Source organism: Kwoniella dendrophila, chromosome 8 (assembly GCF_036810415.1).
Source record: "Kwoniella dendrophila CBS 6074 chromosome 8, complete sequence".
NCBI lineage: Eukaryota > Fungi > Basidiomycota > Tremellomycetes > Tremellales > Cryptococcaceae > Kwoniella > Kwoniella dendrophila.
In genome coordinates this window covers 394,910-418,361 of record NC_089483.1, presented here as the reverse complement: position 1 = coordinate 418,361, position 23,452 = coordinate 394,910, and the positions used below count along the sequence as shown (strand labels likewise).

General features: G+C 38.8%; 8 protein-coding genes across 8 annotated transcripts; 2 read left to right on the top strand and 6 right to left on the bottom strand.

Annotated features, from left to right (window-relative positions):
- Positions 1–152: 152 nt before the first annotated feature.
- Positions 153–918, bottom strand: L201_006017 (uncharacterized protein; the record flags this gene model as incomplete). Its single annotated transcript, XM_066221742.1, has 3 exons — positions 153–347; positions 421–501; positions 574–918. 3 exons carry the CDS (start codon positions 916–918, stop codon positions 153–155), a joined length of 621 nt encoding a protein of 206 aa, XP_066077839.1.
- Positions 919–1,251: 333 nt separating this feature from the next.
- Positions 1,252–4,518, top strand: L201_006016 (uncharacterized protein; the record flags this gene model as incomplete). The annotated part of the gene is made up of 6 exons (XM_066221741.1): positions 1,252–2,599; positions 2,670–3,228; positions 3,292–3,447; positions 3,516–4,259; positions 4,327–4,432; positions 4,495–4,518. 6 exons carry the CDS (start codon positions 1,252–1,254, stop codon positions 4,516–4,518), a joined length of 2,937 nt encoding a protein of 978 aa, XP_066077838.1.
- A 121-nt stretch (positions 4,519–4,639) lies between these two features.
- Positions 4,640–5,961, bottom strand: L201_006015 (uncharacterized protein; the record flags this gene model as incomplete). Its single annotated transcript, XM_066221740.1, has 6 exons — positions 4,640–4,992; positions 5,082–5,185; positions 5,294–5,499; positions 5,624–5,728; positions 5,810–5,875; positions 5,950–5,961. The coding sequence occupies 6 exons, from the start codon at positions 5,959–5,961 to the stop codon at positions 4,640–4,642; spliced, it is 846 nt and encodes a 281-aa protein (XP_066077837.1).
- Positions 5,962–6,376: 415 nt separating this feature from the next.
- L201_006014 (uncharacterized protein) lies at positions 6,377–8,963 on the bottom strand (the record flags this gene model as incomplete). Its single annotated transcript, XM_066221739.1, has 15 exons — positions 6,377–6,443; positions 6,516–6,606; positions 6,664–6,691; positions 6,752–6,768; positions 6,834–6,844; positions 6,908–6,997; positions 7,069–7,082; positions 7,153–7,412; positions 7,479–7,561; positions 7,622–7,686; positions 7,746–7,755; positions 7,825–7,840; positions 7,894–8,021; positions 8,103–8,207; positions 8,431–8,963. 15 exons carry the CDS (start codon positions 8,961–8,963, stop codon positions 6,377–6,379), a joined length of 1,518 nt encoding a protein of 505 aa, XP_066077836.1.
- A 3,041-nt stretch (positions 8,964–12,004) lies between these two features.
- On the bottom strand, positions 12,005–15,382 carry L201_006013 (uncharacterized protein; the record flags this gene model as incomplete). Its single annotated transcript, XM_066221738.1, has 11 exons — positions 12,005–12,064; positions 12,124–12,526; positions 12,585–12,833; positions 12,905–12,970; positions 13,025–14,600; positions 14,658–14,752; positions 14,806–14,862; positions 14,914–14,945; positions 15,000–15,014; positions 15,077–15,144; positions 15,223–15,382. 11 exons carry the CDS (start codon positions 15,380–15,382, stop codon positions 12,005–12,007), a joined length of 2,781 nt encoding a protein of 926 aa, XP_066077835.1.
- Positions 15,383–16,257: 875 nt separating this feature from the next.
- L201_006012 (uncharacterized protein) lies at positions 16,258–17,637 on the bottom strand (the record flags this gene model as incomplete). The annotated part of the gene is made up of 3 exons (XM_066221737.1): positions 16,258–17,127; positions 17,190–17,314; positions 17,397–17,637. The coding sequence occupies 3 exons, from the start codon at positions 17,635–17,637 to the stop codon at positions 16,258–16,260; spliced, it is 1,236 nt and encodes a 411-aa protein (XP_066077834.1).
- Positions 17,638–18,313: 676 nt separating this feature from the next.
- On the bottom strand, positions 18,314–19,568 carry L201_006011 (uncharacterized protein; the record flags this gene model as incomplete). The annotated part of the gene is made up of 3 exons (XM_066221736.1): positions 18,314–18,436; positions 18,551–19,437; positions 19,532–19,568. The coding sequence occupies 3 exons, from the start codon at positions 19,566–19,568 to the stop codon at positions 18,314–18,316; spliced, it is 1,047 nt and encodes a 348-aa protein (XP_066077833.1).
- A 908-nt stretch (positions 19,569–20,476) lies between these two features.
- Positions 20,477–22,396, top strand: L201_006010 (uncharacterized protein; the record flags this gene model as incomplete). The annotated part of the gene is made up of 2 exons (XM_066221735.1): positions 20,477–21,673; positions 21,758–22,396. The coding sequence occupies 2 exons, from the start codon at positions 20,477–20,479 to the stop codon at positions 22,394–22,396; spliced, it is 1,836 nt and encodes a 611-aa protein (XP_066077832.1).
- Between the last annotated feature and the right edge of the window lie 1,056 nt (positions 22,397–23,452).

Here is a 23,452-nt window from a genome sequence, read left to right as displayed (position 1 = left end):
CGTTATTCATCGTAGACTGTCGTTATAAATACAAGTTGTCACATACACTATTATGCACATATCACAATTTTGTCGCGAAGGCTGATCTCCACTCCGAGGTGTTCTACTTGAAGGCTGTATACTTAAGTCACGATGCTATATCCTCTTTCGGCCTATTCCTCCTCTTCTATACTGCCATCATCAATCGTTTCACTATTGTCTAGATCTTCTATACTTGCATCCAAATCGACTTGTTCATCTTCATCTTCCATTTCACCTTCTTGCATCTGCGGTTCCATCATTGGCGAACCACCCATTGCGTGGTCCTCTTGACGCCTCTCATGATCGTGATCAGAAGGCGAAGGGGACTTATGATAACATGTTAATCAGCTCACTGTCCTCAGAGCTGGAGATGAATATAGAAATTTATCTGATACATACCGGCGCAGCGTCCATTTCCATTTGAGTTAATCTACGTCCAAAAGGTAACAAGAAACGGTGACCAAACATATTTATGTCATGCTTTTTTCGAGTTACAATTCTATCAGCGTTGAACAAGGGTAGATATTACTTGAAATAGCTATTCATACATACCTGTTCATGATCTAACATATCTTCATCATTTATAACTTCATCATCATCTTTACCTAAACCTATGCCTGCGGGTCTTTTACCCATCAGAGCTCTTCTTTCAGCTCTTTTCATTGATTCTTTTACATCCTCTCTACGTATACCATTGTCATTATTTACTTTTTCTACCGTTTTCTTCTGCTTTTTCCACTTTGTTGACGTACTTGGCCCTGCCTCTGCAGCCTGATTCTCGGTGGAAGGGAAAAGAGTTGAGTGAACATGTGAGCGAGGTGATATGGGATGCGGGTAAAAGGAATATAATGTCAATGGTTCTAATGTTGGAAGTAAAGATGACCCGTCTAGTAACATCCTGGGCTGATCTAGTGTTGATATAGATAAAGGCGAACGCTCAATACTGCTGCTATGATGATAAAGAAGGCAAGAAGATACTGAAAGACAGCATAGAGATATTTCATGTCAACAATGGCAGTAAAGAGGACAATAGCCGAAGAAAGTCCGGCCGGTTATCGCGTACTAGAAAGAGCTCAAAAATGGACAATTCTCTCACAAATCTTACCTATTTTATCTTTCTTACACTGTCAATTAGTTAAATATATGTTTAAGCAGAACAACTTCAGGAGAACACAATGGACCTAACAGACTTCATATAGCAGGAATTTCCGACAACCTTTGTAATGCAAAATGGCGGAAAATATACTTGGGCTTTTGCTTGTTACACAATCATCTAGAGGTAGAGCAGTATTTAGATATCCACCTGATCCAGCATCACCCAATATAAGATTAGCTCAACCTATCTATCCATCTGCAACATTTACAGCGACAGATTTCGACGTAGATTATAAGAATCCACATTTAGGTGTAAATAATGCTACTCAACTAAGGCGTAGACTATTTGGTGAAGATGGTAGAACTTCTTCAGCAGCTTCATTGAGAAAATCGAGACTTGGAGGTGATAAGTCAGATAGTAATAGACGTAAAAAACAGAATAAAGTACATCCAATGTATTATGATGCCAACTCAACAACATACGATTCTGAAGAAGATGATGAAGATGGAGATGAAGATAGTGATGGTGACAGTAGTTTAAGTTCAGACGAAGATAGCGATTATGATGTCGTATGGTCACATCAAAGAAATCAAAATCAAAGATCATCAACAAATGACGATAACAACAATAACAACAATGGTAATAGTCAATCTAATTCAGCTTTAAGATCAATAGATAGTAGTATTGTAATAGACGCTTCAAGACGTGGTTCGGGAAGTACAGTAACAGATGTCAATAATAACAATAACAACAATGGCTATAATCACACTCACAATAATAACAATAGTAATTCGAACGGGAATGATGCTAAGAAGGAGAAGGAAACGCGAGATTTACAGTATAATTATGCTTTAGGATATCATTTAGATTTTCTGAGTGATATGCTGACGCCACCTAGAGCAGCATGTAATAGGAAATTTGAAATATGTGTAGGATCAGTTGTATTTTTAGGTCATCCTGTATGTTCAGGTCCGGATGGAAAATGGACAATACCAAAAGATATTGATGATCAAGATATTGGTGATGATGATCAAGAGGATCAAGACAATAACTTACCTTCAAGAGGTAGAAGGACGAGAGAACAAGTAGCTTCTCAACCTTCTAATTTAGGTCCTTTAGTTGAGCATAGAAAAGAAAAAGCCCAAAATCATAGTCAACTATCTTTAACTTCATCTTCAACTTCCTCACCTGAAACTCCCAATCCCAGTTCAAGCCATTCAAAACAATCAAATTCAGATCAAGATGATACACCAAATTTGAACATGTTTCATCTAGTTTTAATCATTGATAAGCCTGATCCAAAACCTGGTACAGAAGCTCATGACGAACATCATCATCAAACCTTGGGGATGTATGATGAAGTTTATAGAGAAATTGCTTTCAAATGGACTGCAGCAGCCTGGAAATTACAATGTGAAAGTAATTTTGTGGCCAAACAAACTTGGGTGATGGCTAAATATAAAGAGAAATGCTTGTCTGAAGGTAGGTCATCGATAGACAATCTAGCTTGTTCAAGGGAATCCAAGCTGATTTGGATATGCAATGATTTCAGGTGTCGATGTAACTGAGTGTTGTAGGTGGATGTATGCCAACATGCCATTAGACCGAAGTTTGAATTCACTATATTTGCGATTACATCAACTGAAAAATCAACCTTCAAATCCATTACATTCATATCTACCTACAACGATCACAACACAATTAGCTGATATGACTGTACATACAATTCTATCACCCAAAGTATCTGATGCCGATGAAGCGTGGGCACATTGGGGTGAAATTGAAGATCAACAATCTGAATCTGAAATTTCTGATTCTGATGACGAAGATTATTATGATGATCTTACAACTCCAATAAGAAGACCAGAATTGAAAGTTGAACCTTGGCAAACATTATTGTTGATTGATGAAGATGCTGCAAAAAGAGCAACTGAAATAAGTACAGCCATAATTGGTTTAGGCGTAGGTATGGAAGGTCAAAACATCACAAATACAAACCCATATGGAAGTGAAAGGAGAGGTTCAAAACCTACTTTAGTGACTGCTCAAGATCAAGAAGACGAGACTCAATTGATGAAACAGCTCATACAAGCATGTGACGTGACTAAACCGTAAGTAACTGCTTGGTTCATATCGTGAAACAGCGCGTATTGACGCATCTTGATCGATATCAGACTCGTTGATATTGCTCATCTACTGCGGTTTGATCTGGATGCAATCGTTATTCCTCTAGCCAGAGAGTTAGTGGAGAATAAGAAAGCTATTCTAGTGGATGTCATAAATACTAGACTGAGAACTATAGTTATGCCAACTACTATCGACGACCATAAGTAAGCATTCACTCCGAGAACATTATACCCGAAAGCCAGTATATGAACTGATGAAATCGAATCAACAGTGTATCGATCGAACAATATACAGCTCGATTCTCACGTGAATATCCAAATCTGCCAACATTTCCAGCTTTCATATCACAAATTTCATCATCACCTACACCATTTCGTGATATATTACCCTCTGATCCAGATTTACCTACGCGTAAATTATATATGTCCGCTTTAATTTGGTTATTAAGACAAGACATAGTTGTTCAGGTTCACACGCGTGCAAGAGTGTACGCAAGAAAAGAAATTAAAGTTGAAGCATGGAAAAGGTTATGGAGAAGGCGCAGGGAAAAATGGTTAAAGTTGCAAGAAAAACAAAAAGAATTATTAACTAAATCACCTACAGGCTCGGATCTTATCACTCCCAGAGCATCAGAAAATCCAATCAATAATCCTTTGGATTCATTTGGTACTTCGATGTTATCAACTGTACCATCACCAAAGAGAAGTGATTATAATAATAACAATATTGGTCCATATGGTGGTTTGGATAGATCATTTTTAGATTATGATCCAGCTCTAGAAATGGATTCGGATGAAGATGTGAATAGTAATGATAACAATATCAATGGTAATAACTCGATATCTGATAAGTTCAGTCACTTCAAAATTGATCAAGATGAACCATTGAAGAGTGAAATACCGAAATTTCAATCAAGTTTCATATTCAAACCTGCACGTGCACAAAAAGATGAATCTAGATGGTTAAGAGTCGTAAGAGAAAGTAATGATGAAGTAACTGCCAGTAAATTCGATTTGTAAGTAGTTGTATTAGCTTATCGCTGTCAAGAAACCACGAGTTTACACCGTATCTCTCCTTCACAGGGTTGTACAATATCTTGACGGAACCACCACTTTCGAAGAAATCAGTTATAGAACTGGATTACCAAGAAGAGAATTGGATAGAATCATCAATTTGTATAAAGAAGATGTGAGTTCGCATAAAATGAACCGTGTGGTCTCGTAAGCTGATCGAAACAATGCTTCTATCAGATAATAACATTTGTTCATCCTTGATAAATCGAGAACTGTATAATCATTCCATTGATTCACATTATAATACATATAATGCATTGCAATAAATAATGTAATGTACAGAATATGCTGGATTACCAGAAAATATCTATAGTTCCGCAATCTATCTCAGTGGTCCCGGAATCGGTGTACCTGCAATTGTTGATCCTATCGGCAGTATCCCACTCATACCACCACTCAGTACTGTTTTCTCACTATCCATCGAACCAATCTCAAGGCTGTTGGACGATATATGGGTGGATCTCTCTGATGGGATTTTCGCAGAGCCTGCAAATATCTCTGGAGACGAAGTCGATGTTGAAGATGGCAGTATCAGCGTGGACGATGAAGGATTCCTGCTGAGCTGAGGTGTAGTCGAAGGTGGCCTGGAAGACAAAGGTGTATTGGAAGATGACGAAGGTAATGGAGCAATATCCGTTTTCAGCACTCGTGTAGCTTTTCCTTTAGGTTTAGGTGCTGTGAAATAGGAAACCGAAATGAGTCATCCAGTTTGTCTTTCAGGATTGAGTTGTATGATATGTTATATGGAGCAGCAAATAACATACCGTTAGCATTTGTAGACATGTAAAACCTTCTCAGCAGCATAATCGCTTCTTCACGATAGTATCCTCCTTCTGCTATATATGCAGGATGAGTATCCAGACGAGAGCTGTGTTAAGGGGGTAGCATAACATACAACGCCATGAAATCATTAGCAGTTATCATGAAATGTACGATCATCCCAACAGCATGTCAAGATAGCTCAAGATACACTTACGAGCTGTTAACATCAATTACACTACCGCAACCACCAAATCTATCATTTCCACACCCGTAAACTACTCTGCCTATACCAATCTGTCGTAACGCTGAAGCACACATTACACAAGGTTCCACCGTGACATAGAGCGTTATCGTGTTCAAAGGTGCAGGATGATTTGGTAACAGATGATCTATAGCTTCCAATTCTGCATGCAATGTTGCCTTCAGACCAAAAACACACCGACCAGTGAAGTCAGCGTAAAATAGACAATGTCATTTCCCACCAAACAAGAATCATAATCGAGCAATACACGATCTTCATATGTTGATGTGGTGGAAGACTTACATTTCTCCATTCGTTTGTCCTATTTCTAGCTCGGGCAATAGCTTTACCATCTTTGACAAAAACACATCCTACAGGTACTTCCAAATTCGCCAAAGCTTGTTCTCCCTGATTCATTTGTTTCGAATCCAAAATCAGTGTTCTCAATCCGTCGCGTGTTGAGCCGAGAGTGGTTCACTTCCAGCTTACCATATTCAAAGCTTCTCGCATCCATGCTAAATCAGTTGGATCTTGCTCGCTAGGCGGTATGTATGTCTGTCTTGAAGAATCAGCTCAAGCGAGAAAAGCGGACACCTCATGAGGATTCATTGGGCAATAAAAAGACATACTGCTAGATTCATCTTGGTATTGGTTCTTGTGTTAGCAAGTGTCAAGAATCGAAGGACAAGTTGTTTCAGTTCAGACGTTTAGTTAATCTGCAGTAAATACAAAATCTCATGTTTCCAAAAACAACAACAAAAAAGTTGGAAAGCGATCATCCCGGTGGAGGTAATCCACTTGTAATTTACTAGCTTAACAGATTGTGAGAAGCGAATGTCGCTCTTCTTCAATTACCTTTTCAATCCACAATGCATAGAGAAGACCACGCTGTAGCTATTGGTCTCTGAGTAGGGGATATCAAAATGTCACAACGATGCATTGTATGATCATCGAGTTTCCTGCGAGTCACAGATGCTTTACAGAAGAACTATGCAAAATTCATCCCGAACCAGAACTCAGCCAGACTCTAATGTCCTTTCACCGGGTGCTGAATGACTACTCGACCAGGGTCAGCTCCTTGGTTCTTCCACGAGCATATAAGTCCTTATATCTATCCCAAATCCTATGCAACATTGAGTGGTCAGCTGTATGTAATCGACTTCGACTATATCAGATTCAAGCCGTTCCAGCTTACCGCATCAATTCCTCTATATATAGCTGCTGCATCTCTTGGACGTGTTCATCTGACGGATGTGGGTCTTTCTTCACATTTATAGGTTTACCCACTGCTCCGTTCGTCAGCTTGCCTTACCTTCAGCTTGTAATCCTAGAGGTACACTCACCAACAGAAACAATAGGATGGCGGAAAGGCTACATTAGAGGCATCAGCGTTTCACATGTATGGTTAGCCGTAAATTCTGGTCAACTCACCATCAAGCCGTAATTATCTGTTGCCAAATGTAAATGGCAGGTTAGCAGTGTCAACTCCAGGGAAGTTACGGAAAATGCTTACAGTTGAACAGCCTGCAAAAGGATACGAGTTAGTTAATCGTTTTTGGTGTAGTATTATGACTACAGCTAACTCACCCTCGGCCATAAAACAGGGGCAGAGTAAAGCCAAACATCTTTTGGAAGTTTTTTTGGATCTTATAAACCCACGATCCCTTCGCGTTCGCCCTGTTAAAAAGATAATCTCTTAATTTTGATCCTGCTAGATATGATTGACCCTAATGATATGGTTAACGCACAGTTGTTCGTAAATCTATATTAAGCGGTATTTTAGCATTCCGATCCATTCAAGTTATATTACTGGGAAGATATAATGAGCTCACATCATTTTCACCAAAACTGAACACAGGTACTAAGTCCGCGCCTTCTCTAATTGCCATTTTGATGAAACCAAATCTCCTCTTTAGCGTTAGATCAGCTGTACCAGGATGAGCGGAAAGTGATTCCGTTGCTCCTCCTACAACGATCGCTATAGCTGTTCCAGGACCTTTTGAAAGTATATTTGCACAAGACTTTTTGGCTACTGAGCATATTCCATGAAACATCAGGATTTCTCGATAAAATGGGATCTGAAAATTGGATTCTGTAAATCAGCAGGATTAGCCTGATTGAACTACCTTCGATAGACCAGGATTAGGAGATCACATACCTAGAGTAAGAAGGTGAGGCTTTATGCCCGGGAAGTATTCAGAAAAGTTGGTTCCTTCAGTAGCAAAAGTTGCGAATGCACCCCTAAATCACATTTAATCAACATTGTCCCCATAGTTTGCCATACGACGATCTATCGCTCACATTCCGATAATACCATGAGGATGATAACCGAAGAGATAAGGTCTGTCTGGCGGAAGATCTGCTTCCTGTGAACGACAGCAACGTATCAGCTGAGTCTCTTCATAATAGACCAGATGTAACTCACTTTTACAATACTAAAGAACAATTTATGGAATGTCAGTAACCCTTCCTCGTTTCTGTGGAGATCACTGCAGTCATCTTACCTGCAAGGATAATATTCTGATGACTTGATCAGCTTTAAACAACTCCTCGATACGGCTAGGCTAACTTACGAGCGAAATAAGTCCAGAAGAAAAACCTTCTTGCCCACTCTTTTGGTCTACCTCCCCAGTCAGGCGCTGTGTCAAACTGCGTCCATATAAGATAAGGGATCAAAATGAACCATAAAGGCGGAATGGATCTAGTGAATGTGATAGATCGGTCAGTGCAGGTCTGTATATATCCTATATGTAATGAAAGAGAAAAAAAAGGAAGAACTCACAGACACAGGAGGAATACGATCAGACAGATTGGTATAAGTAGAGCCCATAATGCTACAGCAGCTGTTTGTAATCTTCTATGTGGTGGTATACTGAGTGGTGCGAACCTGTTGTGTTACAGAAATCAGTTCAGTATGTTCCACTCACATACGGAAAGGAGGCATTCTTGCTAATCTTTCGGTATATTCAGATGGCCTCACAATTCCATTTAAGCTGATTGGCGATGTAGAAGCGAAAGGAGAGATAAGGATAAGGAAAACTTAATGGGATGTTTGGGAAAAGACGATCCAAAATACTCAAAAGCGATCATTTTGGCAAAATAACACTCACTTCTTCTCAATACCGATTTCTAAATTATCTCTTAATTCATCCAATTTAATCGTACTAACCAGAGGTGATCTAATCTTTTCTCTCATTTTCCTTCGTGCTTCACTTAATGAACTTTTCCTATGATGTCCTTTGGATCCTTCAGCTGCCTCGTGATGACCATTATCGTCCTCCTTACTGATCCTCAAAAATCCATGATCATCATCATCCTCTTCTTGATTTTCATGGGTTTCTTCCTCTTCTTCATTATCTGAAACATCACCACTGTGTCCACCTGATTCATCAATACCTATACCCCTTTTGGCTAAATTACGTCTTCTTAATCTCTCATCTCTTGTATCACTCTTGCTCGGTCTGTCACCATAAGCTGGATTTGGTCCTTCGGACTCCAGAGCTTCGAATGCGTTAGGTGCCAATGGACCATGACGAGGTGTTAAGGATTCTGATCTTGCTGGTGGAGGTGTATCTAACAATGTAGACGTCGAGGTAGATGAGGTGGAGGAAGATGAGATGGGTTCACCCAGAAGCATAGACATGATGCACAAGAATCACACTATTGTTTGATATTGAAAGCTGATGTGAGGTGAAGTCACGTCACGCAACTCAAATCCGTGAGAAATAGTTTGAGACCACGTTACTGTTATCCTTCTATTTGTCTTCAGTTGGTTCTTCAGAGAGCTGTGATAGTAGAGTTTGCTAGAATGTCTGACAGCGACGAGGTAGCATAGGCTAAGATGGGTACAAAACAGTAGCAAAATTGATCTCTCCAAGAGAAATATGAATGCTGTATGACACGGAATGATCTTCGTGATCAAGCAGAAATACAACAGGATATAACCGAAAAATAAAGACCAAGGTAGACAAATGACGTCTTGTTTACCCCGCAAATATGGGAGACGTTTTCATTTGGACAAGTTGTGCATGTCATGTTGGCCACCACCGGTAACCTCCACCACATTGCAACCAACAATTAGGTAGAACCAGTATACTACGGGTTCCACTACTTTTGGTCAATTTCACTTTATTGTTCAACAACAAAGGATATCCTTCTGTCATGATGATCAAGCGATACCTCAGCTAGAAGGCCCGATTCATACAACTTAACCAGTATTAAGATAGGGGTATGAGGCTAGGCCAAAAAATATCCGACTGTAGGGAAGGATATCCTTTGTGAATGGGCAAATTCCTTGAATTGGGAAGTAAAATCCGTCGCACTGAAGGATTTCCTTGAGAAGGGAACAAGATACTCACCATTTGAAAGACCAAACTAGGACAATAGGCGTTGTAGCAGTATGATCAGCTGAATGTCACATCGTCCATGTTCAGCTAGCCTATATAACCGGCGGAGTAATCGGAACTTTCCGATTGTTCCCTTTTGTGGTTCAGCGGCTACGACCGGTTATGTTCACCATTGTGACACTGAGCTATTGCGGTTATCGATTCTGTTCAATAGTTATTGCAGAGAGACAACAATAGAGAATTTGTAAGGAACAGGAAAGAGTTATGAATCCTAAGAATAATGATATATATAACATCCATCGCGTCTTGCTCTAATGTTCTCAAAATGAGTTCTAATGTTGAATGATGTAGAAGTTGAACCAACCAAGGATATCGTAGTTAACAAAAAATATCCACCATTTGCGAAGGATATCCGTTATATGGGAAGGATATCCTTTGTTGTTGAACGATAATCTAAATGAAGTTGACCAAGTGTTGAGGTTGCATAATTGTCGATCGCGTTGTAGTGCAAGAACAATGATGGTCAAAACCATGTGGAGATTGCGATAGTATGAGTTACGTAAAATCCGGGATAAAGCCGATTGAAAGATCGTTAAGTACTTTCATAGTGATTGTCATGTCGGCCACCGTCATAACCGTAAAGATCCTCGTTACGTAAACACCACATGGTCAGTTAGATTCAACTTCAACAACTCTTCAGTCATCTCGTCGACATCTTAGCGAGATTACCAAATATCCTCATATCTCGCTATCTTTATATCTTCGTTGGTTCAACTTTCACACTATCGTTCAACATTATGGGTTAGTCATTACAGTTTTTCAAGATTGGGTGATTCAGCTTATATATATGTATCTCTCTTTCATTCTCTTTATTTCGTTTTTAGTTTCCCTATGAATTCCCAATTGTTGTCTTTCATCTAAATCTGTAAAGCGACTTGCTTTATTTCTTGGTTCATTTAAAGCTCTATTCCACTAGCCCTTTAAATCGTTTATCACATCCATTGGCTATTTTGCCTATCTGTCTATCGAACTCGCTATTTACATATTGATTTCGCTATCTATCTGTTTTTTGTGTCTTCATTATATGGATCGGGACTCATAAACCGAGAGTATAGTCAAGCATCGTGACAGTGATCTGCGTTATCTTTTATAGTGATTCATACAAGCTTAAAGTAGATAATTCCTATACAGAGTTTATAGAGTTATAGTCCATAGTTCATACGATAGAATCTCATATGAATATCAGTACACACCCAGCATAAGTTCAGTAAAATCAGTAATTCAGCTTTAACAGAGATCCGGCAAGGATTGAGTTGCCTGGTAGTTACCCTATCTACCGAAACTCAGTAGCATCTCCGGTGGAGATCAACCGAATTTGTATTACAGCGTGTCATGGAGGTTACCGGTGGTGGCCGACATGACAACAGCTGTTGATAGTTGTGATGGTGTTAAACAGTGCGCTAAATGATATAATCACTGATAATAGCGCTAGCCACTAAGACGAGGATTATAAGTCAAGTTGTTGTGACTTATAATGATATTGAATGTAACATGTGATGTTACTAATAATATTGCGTGTAACTTATGATGATTCATCGATGAGAAGAGAGGGGAAGAAGATTTCTTCTTACCCTTCTTAAATATCTTACAAAAAGGCGGAATTACCAAATAATTTCTCATCGATTTATGATCTTTCACGTTGATTGATAATCATTCAGGTAGATTTGTAATCCTTAATGAATAATCTTTCTCGCACTTGAGAAATAACCCAAATCATATGTAGAACCTTTTTCTCACTTTTAACAATTTTTTGCTAATAACAACACTGAAAATAACAGTGATCAAGCTAAAACTTTCAACAAAAAACAATAGTAATTTAGCAAATCTCACTCAGACTCTTATTATACCAAAATTGTAAACAATGCTGATAAGAAGCAGAATTTGCCAATTTTATGTGTCAAAACAATAAACACTGTACCCTTTTCTAAATTATCATATGTCCCACACTTAAATTTGCAAGTGGAAGTGTTCACCACCAAAGTGGGGGGCAAATATAGGTGGTGGAAGGAATAAATTGCTTTGAGGCGCCCCACAGGTGTAGTCTGGCCAGTACCAAGCATATGGGTATGACCAGACCAAAATGGGATGAAAAGCGGCAAGTTCCGCTTTATTGGGAAAGATTGGGAAAGATTGGGAAAAGTGATAGAGTTTAACAGCTGATGTAAAAACAACTCACCCAAACAGAAGACCAAACATCTGAAAAAAAAACAAATGTTTGTTTCAGCTTGAGATTCCTTTGTCCGGCCAATTCCGCTTTCCGGTATTGAACTCACGGAAATCAATTAACGCTACCTCTTGAAAGCCCATCAATAAATTCATCGACTGAAAGGAAATCCACCTGCGCCCATCTGTGTATAAGCTTTCCTTCTACGACGCGATCAAGCAAAAAATACTCACTCCTTCCGTTGTATTGATCCGCTTTTCTTCGCTTACATAGATAAATCTTGAATAGTCGACTATATCCTTACGGATTTTCATCTTTTTCAGATCGTCTATTTGCATTTGTTCTATTTTTCCTTCGTCGTGATCTCGAAGTGCGATGTTGAAAGCAGGACCAAGACCCTTGTTGCGAGTTTCGCAGAGACTTATTAACTCCTCATATTCCGTTGATTGTAAAACGTCATACAGCCAGGTCTTCCACTCTTTACAAGCATCAGCTTGATAAGGTGAAGGAGGACAACAACTAATGCTAATACCACCTCCTGATGTTATTCCCGCTCCGGCAATCTCTCGAAGACCATCGTCTAAAGGTAAGAACTGTACCAGCACAGAGAATGCTGTGGTAGGATCTGGGCATAGTCTACCGAAAGAATCAGCAACTATAACCAATCTACCGTTATTCACGCGGAACAGCTTACTGTCGGATAGGCCATGCTCGATTGATGAATTCCATCGCGGGAGGAGTCAAGTAAACCGCACAATCAGGATTGGTAATACACCACTTCATTGCGTTGACGAATTTACCAGGCGATTTGAGAATCAGGGAAGGTGAGAAGGTAACCAAACTTCCGGTAACATCAACAGGTTTCAAGGAGAACTCGACAGGTATTTGAGGCTGAGTTGGAGTTGCAACCGGAGTGGGAAGAGAGCTTTCAGCAGTTATTTGACTAGAAGTAATACGGCGAGATCAGCCATCATAGTGGTCATCCAGTCCGACAGTATTGAGAATAGAACGTACGTGGTTTGTATTGCTTTTCGTCGAGGATCTGCTGGTAAATTGACTGTAGGCATGGGCGCGCTAGGACTGAAACATAAAATATTAGTACTGATAATTCTGCAAGGGCATTCATAGACTTACATAGTGGGTGATTTCAGATCCAGGTTAGGCGAGGAATTGCCCATGCCATTCGGTTGAGACTCATTGAACTGGCCAGCTCCATATGGATCGAGAGGATACACTTGTCGGGGGACGAACGAGTTTGCTGGACGGGCAGGAATTGATGCTGGCTGTGGTGGTCGAGTCCGATTTTCGTTGGGCCCTGTAGGAACTGGTTTGCGCATTCCCCGCGGTTTCGTTGGTTCCTCCAAGATCGCAATCCGGCTAGGTTGCTGGTATTTGGGTCTGTTGATCATGCTTGGGGCAGCACGGGTTTTGGACGATGCGGCTACAGGAGCTGGATTGAAACCTGGAACAGGACCGCTGAGTGTGGACGACTGCTCAACGGGTGATGATACCTGATTGGAAACGGGTAGAGCAGTAGGATTTGCGTTGACAGTGACGTTGTTGGCAGATGCGGTCTTTGACACCACTGCGGTAGGCATAACAGTTGTTGAATCGTTATCATTTGGTTGTTCGGGGACAGGCAGTTGAGCTTCGCTACCAATGCTAGGACTGCTGGACGCTTTACCGCCGCCGGGAGGTTGACGAACTGAAGGAGATGTGGTACTTGCAGCTTGTTTCGATTTGAGCGCAGCAAGAGTAGCTTGTACCGCATTCATTACTGGCTTGGGAGCCGATATCGTCTTTGATATGCTAGATCCGTTTGATGCAGCTGAAGTAGACATAGACGGTCCTGCCGGTGCAGCAGATGTTGATAGTTTGGCTAAAGCAGCAGTAGAAGAAGCGGCTTTGACTGAGGTAGGGACAGAAGTGGAAGCTGAAGCGGGAGCGGGAACTGGAATCGGAGCTTGAGCTGGAGGGGAAGGCGCAGAAGTCGGAGCCAAATCAAAGATACCATCCTGTAATTCACCAAATGTGACATTCGAAGCTGAAGGTGGAGGGGATGTAACCCTTTTTGCTAGTTTTCCTGCATTTACAAGACGAGCCGCTCTTTCTTCTTTCTTAGCCCGTTTGTTTTGGTTAATGTCGGTAGATGATAAGGTTTCGTCAACTGGTGAAGCTGATGGAGCTTTTCTCTTTGTTGATTTGGGTTTATTATCGGAAGGTGATGGTGGTGCTTCTATTTGTTCTTGTTCCTCTTCAGATGAGGCTGCTTGAAGTTCTTGCTCAACACCTTCTTTATCAGAATCGAATAAGGAGCCTAAACTGGATGCTGGTGATCCGAGAGCAGTTGCATTATGTAGAATGTTTGGAGGAGGAGGGCGTGCCGCAGTGATAGTCGTTTTTACCTTGGGTTTATCGTTCTTAGATGAACCAGGTGTAGGTGATTTGGAATTTTTGGCAGACGCGATGACTTTGAGAGAGGGATTAGCTTCTAGGGCTCGTTGACGTTGTCGATGTTCTTTCAGCTGTTTCTTGAAGAGATAATGATCAGAATCTGCTTTTTTCGTTTGAAGATCATCTGGAACTTCCAAATCCTGATCTTCTAATTTTTCTCTTTTCAATTCCTTAGCTCTTCGACGTTTGTATGTCTCGTAGCTCCGTCTATATTTGATGCCATGCTTTTTGGTAGGGTTCTTGCTGAACCATCGTCCTACGACAGGTATCAATATATAGCAGATTGCCTAGCAAGCGAATGAGGTAGACTCACTTAAAAGCGCTGAGGGAGTCTCATACACAGTATTCATTCTCCCTTTAGGCTCCTTTTTACGGGGAGGTATGGTTTCACCAATTTCTTCCCAAAACCTACAATAATGGTGTAAATGGATATTGCGAGAACAAACAGATCTGCAACTCACTCAGCAACGATCGATTTCTTGCCTTTTTCGATGTTAAAGTTCTTTACAGGTTCTTCGCTAAGAAAGGGTCAGCAGATATACCTTGCATTCTTATCCGAATGAACTCACGTCTCCCACCCTGTTTTCAAATACCCATTCCACTAAGCTGATATTAGAAGATTCCACTGCTTACGCGAGGTACTAATGCTACTTACCATCACTCCATAATGCTGTATGAAGGAAATGACATATCAGACGTTGTTATCAGTATCATGCAAAGAGAATTGCTTACCCAACCTATCCAACCGTCATCAAGTCTGTAAGGACGTGAATCTTTGAATTTAGCCCATTTGATAGCATCTGTGGAGGCGAAACCCTTTTGTATTAGTTACATGCAGGAATTTTTCTGGATCCAAATGGAGTTGCGAGATAACTCACCGACAACCCATTCACCATCACCGGATTCATCCTCCGTTAGATCACTTTCAACTTCACTTTCAGCGATACTACTAGTGTCTGATACATCGTCCGAAGCTTTGCCTTTGCCTTTGCTCTTAGACTCCAGCTGAATTTTGTTTAATTCTTGCGCGGTTGACATCTGTAGTCGGTCACGGAGGATAGGGACGTCTCCGGTCGTTTATTATCAATCAAAGGAGGATGAGGGGTTGATTAGGATAATTAGGAAGTTACCAAAGCTATGTATGGCTTGCAGGTACCGATTGAGTCCAGAATGGCAATAAAATGAAAGGATAGAATAAATGAACTGTTGGTGTTAATTTTATGAAATTGTGAGGTTCAGAATGATAAGATCAGCTTCTCTGTACTTGTATATTGACAAGTAGAAAAGATAATAAAAGTTGATGGAATGCAACAAAGGTTTCGTCGGTTATATATCGACATCAGCTGTACATATCAAAAGTTAAATTGCCTAATTTAGTAACGTGGCACAGACACACTTTCAAGAAAGGCACACATTGATGGGATCCCCAGTCATACACACAAAATTCAACTCCTTTGGACAAACTCAGAACTGAATCCTACAAAGTGCAAAATAACACCTTAGAGTGTAACCTTATCATCAGTCTTTCCACCTCTCCCATTTTACCCATCAATAATGGGTCCTTTGCTTAAATTTTATGCTATGCTTGAGGAGCTCATTAATTACAATTTTGACTGAAAGCAGGTAGGCTGACCTGAATCAAGTAAGGCTTCACAATGTTGCCAGTTTGGAAACTTGATAATATATAAAAAGGGCTAATGCATTCATATCATCAAATAACGCAATCACTCACAACGCATCCATATACGACGGATGACTGATAATTAAAGATTTGACGTCCTTAACTGCTACAAAAGTGGGTTCAAATCATCCTTTACAGCTTAGCACCTCGATTTTCAGATCTGTGGTTCGTGCTCGTCTAACATGAAAGTTAAAGTCAGCATGACACTTTGGCTTTATCCGCGATAATACAACTAGATATATGAGCGACCTACTACAGCTTCATTCATAAGAGAAATAGCATCTTCAGCTGTACCCCAACAACTTTGCCAACCAGCACCACCATGACCATAATTATGAATCACTATTGTTTTTTCATTTTGATCGTTTTGATCGAGAATCAGATCTTTACCTCTTTCTAATCTGGTCCCAATCTTTCTTGAAGGCCTAAAACCAACTAAATGTTCAATTATCAATGGTTCTAACGATTCTGGCGAAATGGATTTTGTTATTCCGGTATGTCCAATCTTAGTTTTATTCAAATCTTCCAACGGTAATTGATCTTGTGGGTTAGATAAAGCAGGTGCGATTAAATGATTTGGTATCAAATCAGGACAAATTTCAATTGTTCTCTTAAGTATATCTTTAATAGTTGATTGACGTGGATATGGAAACCAATCATTCAATTCTCTTGTTCCACCTAAAATAATCTCACCATTTGATCTAGGTATGATATAAGTTCTTTCACCATTCTCACCACCATCCAAAGTACCTATTTGTCTTGTATATCCTGATCTGATCCATGGTGCTTTAATCTTAACTACTTGACCTCTTGTTGAAAATACATTCTTGTCTTCTACATCACCTAAATTTAACGCTCCAATCCCAACACAGACTATTACCGCCAATGGAATATGGGGCCCGATCATAGCTTGAATTGAAGGATGTGATAGATATGTTAAGGAAGGTAAATGATATCGATGTATAATGAGTTTTCCTCCGGATAATTCAGATATTCTTTTAAGCAGTCGATTTAAATAAGTTATAGGTGTTATTGTAAGTGATGTGAAGCTGACTGAATGATCGATATTGTCTGGACGTTCCGTATGGTTTATTACTTTGAACTATACCGTATGATTAAATAAGCTTGATCAAGAAGAATATAAGTAGAAACCTCGAAACTTACATCAGGGTGTTCTTCATAGATCTTTAGGTGTTTCGTATGACCTACAAACATTTCAGTTTGTTTCATCACCATCAATCCTGTCGATTCTCCTTCATCTTTCCATTCTTTATACATAATTTGAAAGGCTATAAGGATGTTGTCATTAGCATGTACTCATGATCAGACACTATGAGTATGAGTATGGTTGATTTTGGTGTTTAAACTCACTTCGCTTATCCCACCTTCTTTGTCTTTCATCATCGTCGTCCGCAAAAGACAAATGATGAGCACCAGCTATCGTACTTGCATACTTTGGATCAAGTGGATCATTAGGTAAATGATCAGCAATTATATGAACTGGTATATTTTTGTCTTGATATAAGGATGATTCTAATAGTCGAATAGCTGTTGTTAAACCTATTATGCCTGCACCAAGGATAATGATAGGTCTTTCGGTGTTGGATGACATGATATATGGTGGCCGCTCGTTTACTGTCTCAGATTTAATCAGATGATGAAATGATATCCGTATCACAATTGATACCATATCTTGATCCCTTATATAGATTTTCCAAGAAAGATGCAATTGTATGAGTTATCCGAAGGTCACTGGTACGAGGTCCTGCTGAGTGAAATGTAGAGATTGCTCATCTTGCTATGCGAAGATTGTTGTCACATCGAATTGGCGATATTGTTTATGATCAAGAGCGAAAGTTCCAATTGGACATTTATGATTGGCGAAGTTGGGTAGAGGCATTGGCGAAAGTGACAATGCTAGTTGGCGATGGTGGTTGATAATTGGCAATATTTGATTTACATGTACATGAAAGACGCTCATATCCGAAATCACAGCATAACAATTTTGCCGAATTTATAACACGAGTCCGCAACCGATAATTACCGTCTGACATGATTCTGGAACAACCTTATATACATGCAAGAAAACTCGACACGATATATACGATACATCACAAACAAATAAGACGACTGGAAGACATTGTTTTATGAGAAAGAATACCTGAAAATCCGGAAAGTAGATGGATTCGAAGAAGGAGTCGTCAATTTGTTTTAGGAAAACACATGAACCGATTTTAAAAGGGAAAAAAACATGTACCAACGTTTCACCAAGAATCTGAGCCCAAAATCTATAATCTAGCTTGTCTATATGGTTTATCTACTACGACTCTAGGTTGGGTAACTTCGATATGGTCTTTGACGAATTGAATGACAGGTACAACGACCACATCCCACAAAGGATCTTCGGGACCCTGTAAGAACGAAAATGTAGTGATCAGCTTAGTACCGTATTAGGTAACGGGTGGAAGACAATCTCGAGGATAATCGATATTATATTGCTTTTAATCTGATCACTTCTCACTTACAGATATATTAACATCAAACATATGTTTTTTACCTTGTACATAAATTTCTTTTAAAGGTATATTCATTTTTTTCAATTTTTTACCCAAATTTGTAGATTGATGTAAAGGTACAGCATTATCTTTTTTACCATGAATTAGAATAGTTGGTGGATAATCAAATTCATTATCTTTAATGAAATACATTGCTGATAATTTTTCCATCTCTCGCTGATATCCATATCCATATTCAATTTGTGGATTTTCATCAAAATATTTTTTTCTAAAAATTATCGATTGTGATATACCATTTTTCCATAAATATAAATTAAAATCTGATCTTTCAAAAAACTTTTCAATTTTATTTTTGTTAAAAAAATTTTGATGATAATTATCATTCAGATCTAAACCTAAATATAAAGCTAAATCTTCAATTGATTTAAATGAAGGTAAATCTAATGTATATGGATTTGTTACTACAGCATTTTTCGGGTTATTCGTATCTTTCATTAATACATTAACAATTTTGAATTCTGAAGTACCAAAATTAGGTAATGTCATACGTTCAAAAGGTTTTGAATAATATGGATCATCAAAAAAACTTGTAGCGTATAATGTTAATACAACTTTTGGTTTAGGTTTAAAATGATTACCTGACCACAAGCATAAACTTCCCCCAGCACTTTCACCGGCACTGATGTAATTACCTAAATCTATATTATCTTCACCAAGTATACTACCTAGATTCTTCTTACACCATTCATAAGCTAATGATGTATCCGATGAAATCTCATCAACACCAACTTGAGGTATAAATCTATATGTTATTGATACTATGTGGTAGGATAAAGATCTGAAAGCAGGAATTACCCATGGGTTAGGATGATAATGTTGCCCGTATATCCATGCACCTGAACAAGAAACGGTGTGATAAGAGATATGAATTTCGTCGTACTATTAGGTTCTATCTTTTCCGTTGAGATACAAATAGATTTTCCAACTCACCTCCATGAATCCAGAATACCCAAGGTCTTTTTCCCATTTCCGTTTCGATATCACCATTTTTTTTTAGCTGGCCATATTCTGATAGGTAGATCTACACCTTCTATTGTTCCTACTATACGATCTATGAAAGGTTTAGGACAAGGTATGACTGCTTTTCCCATGATTGACAAGCGATTATGGTGAATATGATTTGCTGAAAATGACTTTTATCTAAATAATATGATGTCGAAAAGTTGGAAAAACGCAGAGGGAATATATATATATACGTATAGGAATGTATTATATGGTCATATTGATTGAGTTTGAGATGTGATTCGAATAAAAAGTATCTGATTAGGGGGCGTTGTCCTTTTTGATGTGATCTACATGCGACTTTACGTTCACTTAGAATTACCCGGAGCTAGTACTAGTACTTAGCGAAAATATAGTGTGCATAAGACGTAGACCCTTTATCGAGGTATGCCAAAAGTCATGTTTGAGGGTTTGGGTTTTTGTTTTTGTTCTTGATGGTCTACCATAGTGACGGGAATATCTGTTTCATACTAAACCCCCAAAATACAATAAGCACGGTTCCACCACTACTAAACGACTGAAAGGCTATAAGGGCATAAACCCCGTAGTTGATACAATCATCAAGATGTTGTTTTGCAAAAGTGAACTTTATATTGTGGTAACTTGGATATGGCAATGCTCAGTGGGTCTAGATTCATAGACAGAATAGACAAAAAGATGCTATGAGTCCAGATTCTATGCTTGTGATGTGATGCACTCATAGCGATAAACACGTGGATTCAGCTTTCCATGATCGAAGGTAATTAATCGAGACCGATAGCCGACTACTCCTGCTTGCTGCTTGCTGCTGGCTGCTGGTCATCAACCAACTTATCATTCACGCCTCAATGGTGCTTCAGTTTTTCATGCTTAATCTTCAGAGCAGAATATACAATGCCTCGTAAAGGGAAATCAACAATCCCGATTCTAGATATACATGCTGCTGGACAATCACCGATCGAACGGCTCCCACTTGAGCTGAAACTTCGCGTAGTATCTTATCTTTCAGTTTTAGATGCACATAATTTAGCTTTGGTTTCAAGATCTTTACAAGATGTAGCGGAATCAATCATATGGTCAAGAATTGATATGTCATTACCTGCAGATTGGGATAAGCAGTTTTCGCTATGGGAAGAAGATATGCCATCGTGGGAGGAATTAGAAGATTTAACGCTAACATCGGAAATCGAAAATATACTCAATGACTTTAGTTCTATAATGGCTACAGAAGGTGGCTCAGGAGGTAATCATTGGTCAATCGTGGAGAGCGGTGTATGCTGGAATCTTAGAACTCTAAAGTTCAAAAGTAGAATCAAACAAGTATATAGAGCTTTGAGTGATAATCCTCAAAGGTCTAATCATGTAAAGGAATTACTCATGGAATTACCAGAATCCGGTTTTGATGAAGATGAAGACGGGAAAGATATACAAACAAAGATGGTATCAATGTGTGAATCGGTAAGAGGTAATCTTAGAATGGTGAAGATAGGATCATCCAATGTCAATTCAAGGATAAACTCTTGGAAGAAACCTGAATTAGACATATCAACATTCCTTAAAGCTATCGGATTAACAAGTTGTCACCTTACGAAACTACAAATTTTAGAAATCGCTTCAAGAGTTACTCCAAGCTTAGACACACAGCTATCAAATATATTCGATATTATAGGTAATAATACCATCGAACACTTAATTATCAATCCATCTTGGCCAAATTCTTCCTACGTAAATACAGATATCCTGGTACCAAAATTACCTCTATTACAAAAATTAGAAATGAATCGGGTCAGTCCTCAATCAATAAAGTCAATCTGTAAATTGATCAAACAAGCTGAAAACCTGAATGAAATCAGATTTGATTTTACAGAAGTTGCCAGGTTATGGCAAAACGGTAAAGATGCGTTGACTGAAGTAGAGATTAAAACTTTGAAAGAGCATCAGAACGTGAAGAGATTAGAATGGATAGGGGGTATAGAAGCTAGATGGTGGTTTGAAAGAATAACATCGGGAACAGCAAAAACTGGCTTTGACAATGTTGAAATGCTTGTTCAGAGTCAAGCTATTGAATGTGAAAGTGAAACGTATATTGAAGTGAGTCAACAGTGCATCATGCACTTTGAATATAAGCCCCATTTTTAGAATTCCTAAATTTAAAAGCTAATCCCCGCATTTCAGAATATTCATCTACCTCCTTTCCCCTCATTAAGAGCTATACTTGTACCATGTCGTACACCGGAATGGTATCGTCATATTTCAGCACCGGATTGGGCTAAAGCACCACCACCGAGAAATTCAATTTCACCTCATGTTATATCACATCTACGATCATCACCTAATCTACTGGTAGTCCAATTTAGTTGTTTATCTTCATCATCCATAGAAGATATACTAGACACGTCTAAATGGTGCGATAAACGAGTAAATGGAGTTATAATTAGAAATTATGTCAACGAAATTACAGGAGAAGAATTCTATCATTTACGAAGATTAGAATTGTTAACTGTTAAACCTAAAATGTATGATATCACTTATAAAGATAAATATAGATCGATGGAAGAATGTAAAACAGAAGAAGATGTAGATCATAGATGGAGTAATCATACTTCGTTTAAGAATGCTACTTTACCTCCACAGATATTGAAGAAATTGTATAAATCAATAAATGAAAAACAAGATTGGCAAATTCCAAAGAGAAATTTACATTTACCTGAATCTGCTTGGGAAATATTGAGGAAATGGAGAATAACTTTACCTGATAAAGGTATAGAAGCAAGAAAAATCGTTACCAGACGTATGGCGAGAGATCTTCAATGAGATTAACACCTTCAAAATGAAACATTGTAGAAAATATGTTGTGTATACAGAATTAGTGTAATTGATGCCAAAGTATTACTGTTGTAAGCTCGGATGTATAGGTCATTTGTATATCATGATCAAAAATGAAAATTGATGTTGAGCTAAAGATCTATAGGGGATGATGGTGAGCTGACTGGATCCCGATTAATCTGTGTGTTGTGTGGAGTAGTGCATCATGAAAAACGTTATTTGATCATCATCATCATCATCGCCATCGTAACAAGTTCCCATCAAATACCCTCCACTTCTCATACCGCTCATTTTAACGGATTGTAATTACACACATACACAAGACTACGCTCATTTCGTCCCGATTCCCTTTTCTTCAAGTCATCGTCGCTGCTAGTTTCCAACAGGAAAATCGAAAAGAATTAAACATGATATGTAGCATTGTTTTACAGAAGAATTGATCGCGCGTCTCTTTCAAGACAAATCGCCTAAGATGAGATAATCTCATAACTGTCACACAGCTGAAGCGAGCTGTACCAAAGTCACTTAACCGTTATGGTTCAGAGCTGTTTTTTGCTACACGACCAATGGATCGAATTTTCAATGAATATATATATACCTTGAATATCGAATGCAGTACAATCGGTGTCTTCCAAGTCACTGGTATACGGCACATATTTACCTCAAGATCTAGATTAGGTTTTCATCACAGCTAAAGATGTTGCAAAAAATGTTGGTATTGTTTCCTATAGATCTTCACAGAGGAACCACGCATATCTCACAGACAACACCTTCTGAGACTGTACAGAATTTAGTATTACATTCTCAAATGTCCAGCATTGTCAGCATAAACAATAAATAATCAAATCAACATCAGGTCGCCATTTATTTTTGTGCGTGACATACACTGTACCTCTTACAGTATTTTCCGATTTGGGGCAACTTTAATTTTAATCCCCTTCTCCATCAATCATAAATACATAGTACTTTTCCCCGTCCCCACTTCGTCCAAGTCGCTCAATAAGACAAAAAGAAAGCAGTTTTACTTGTACAATGACATGTAAA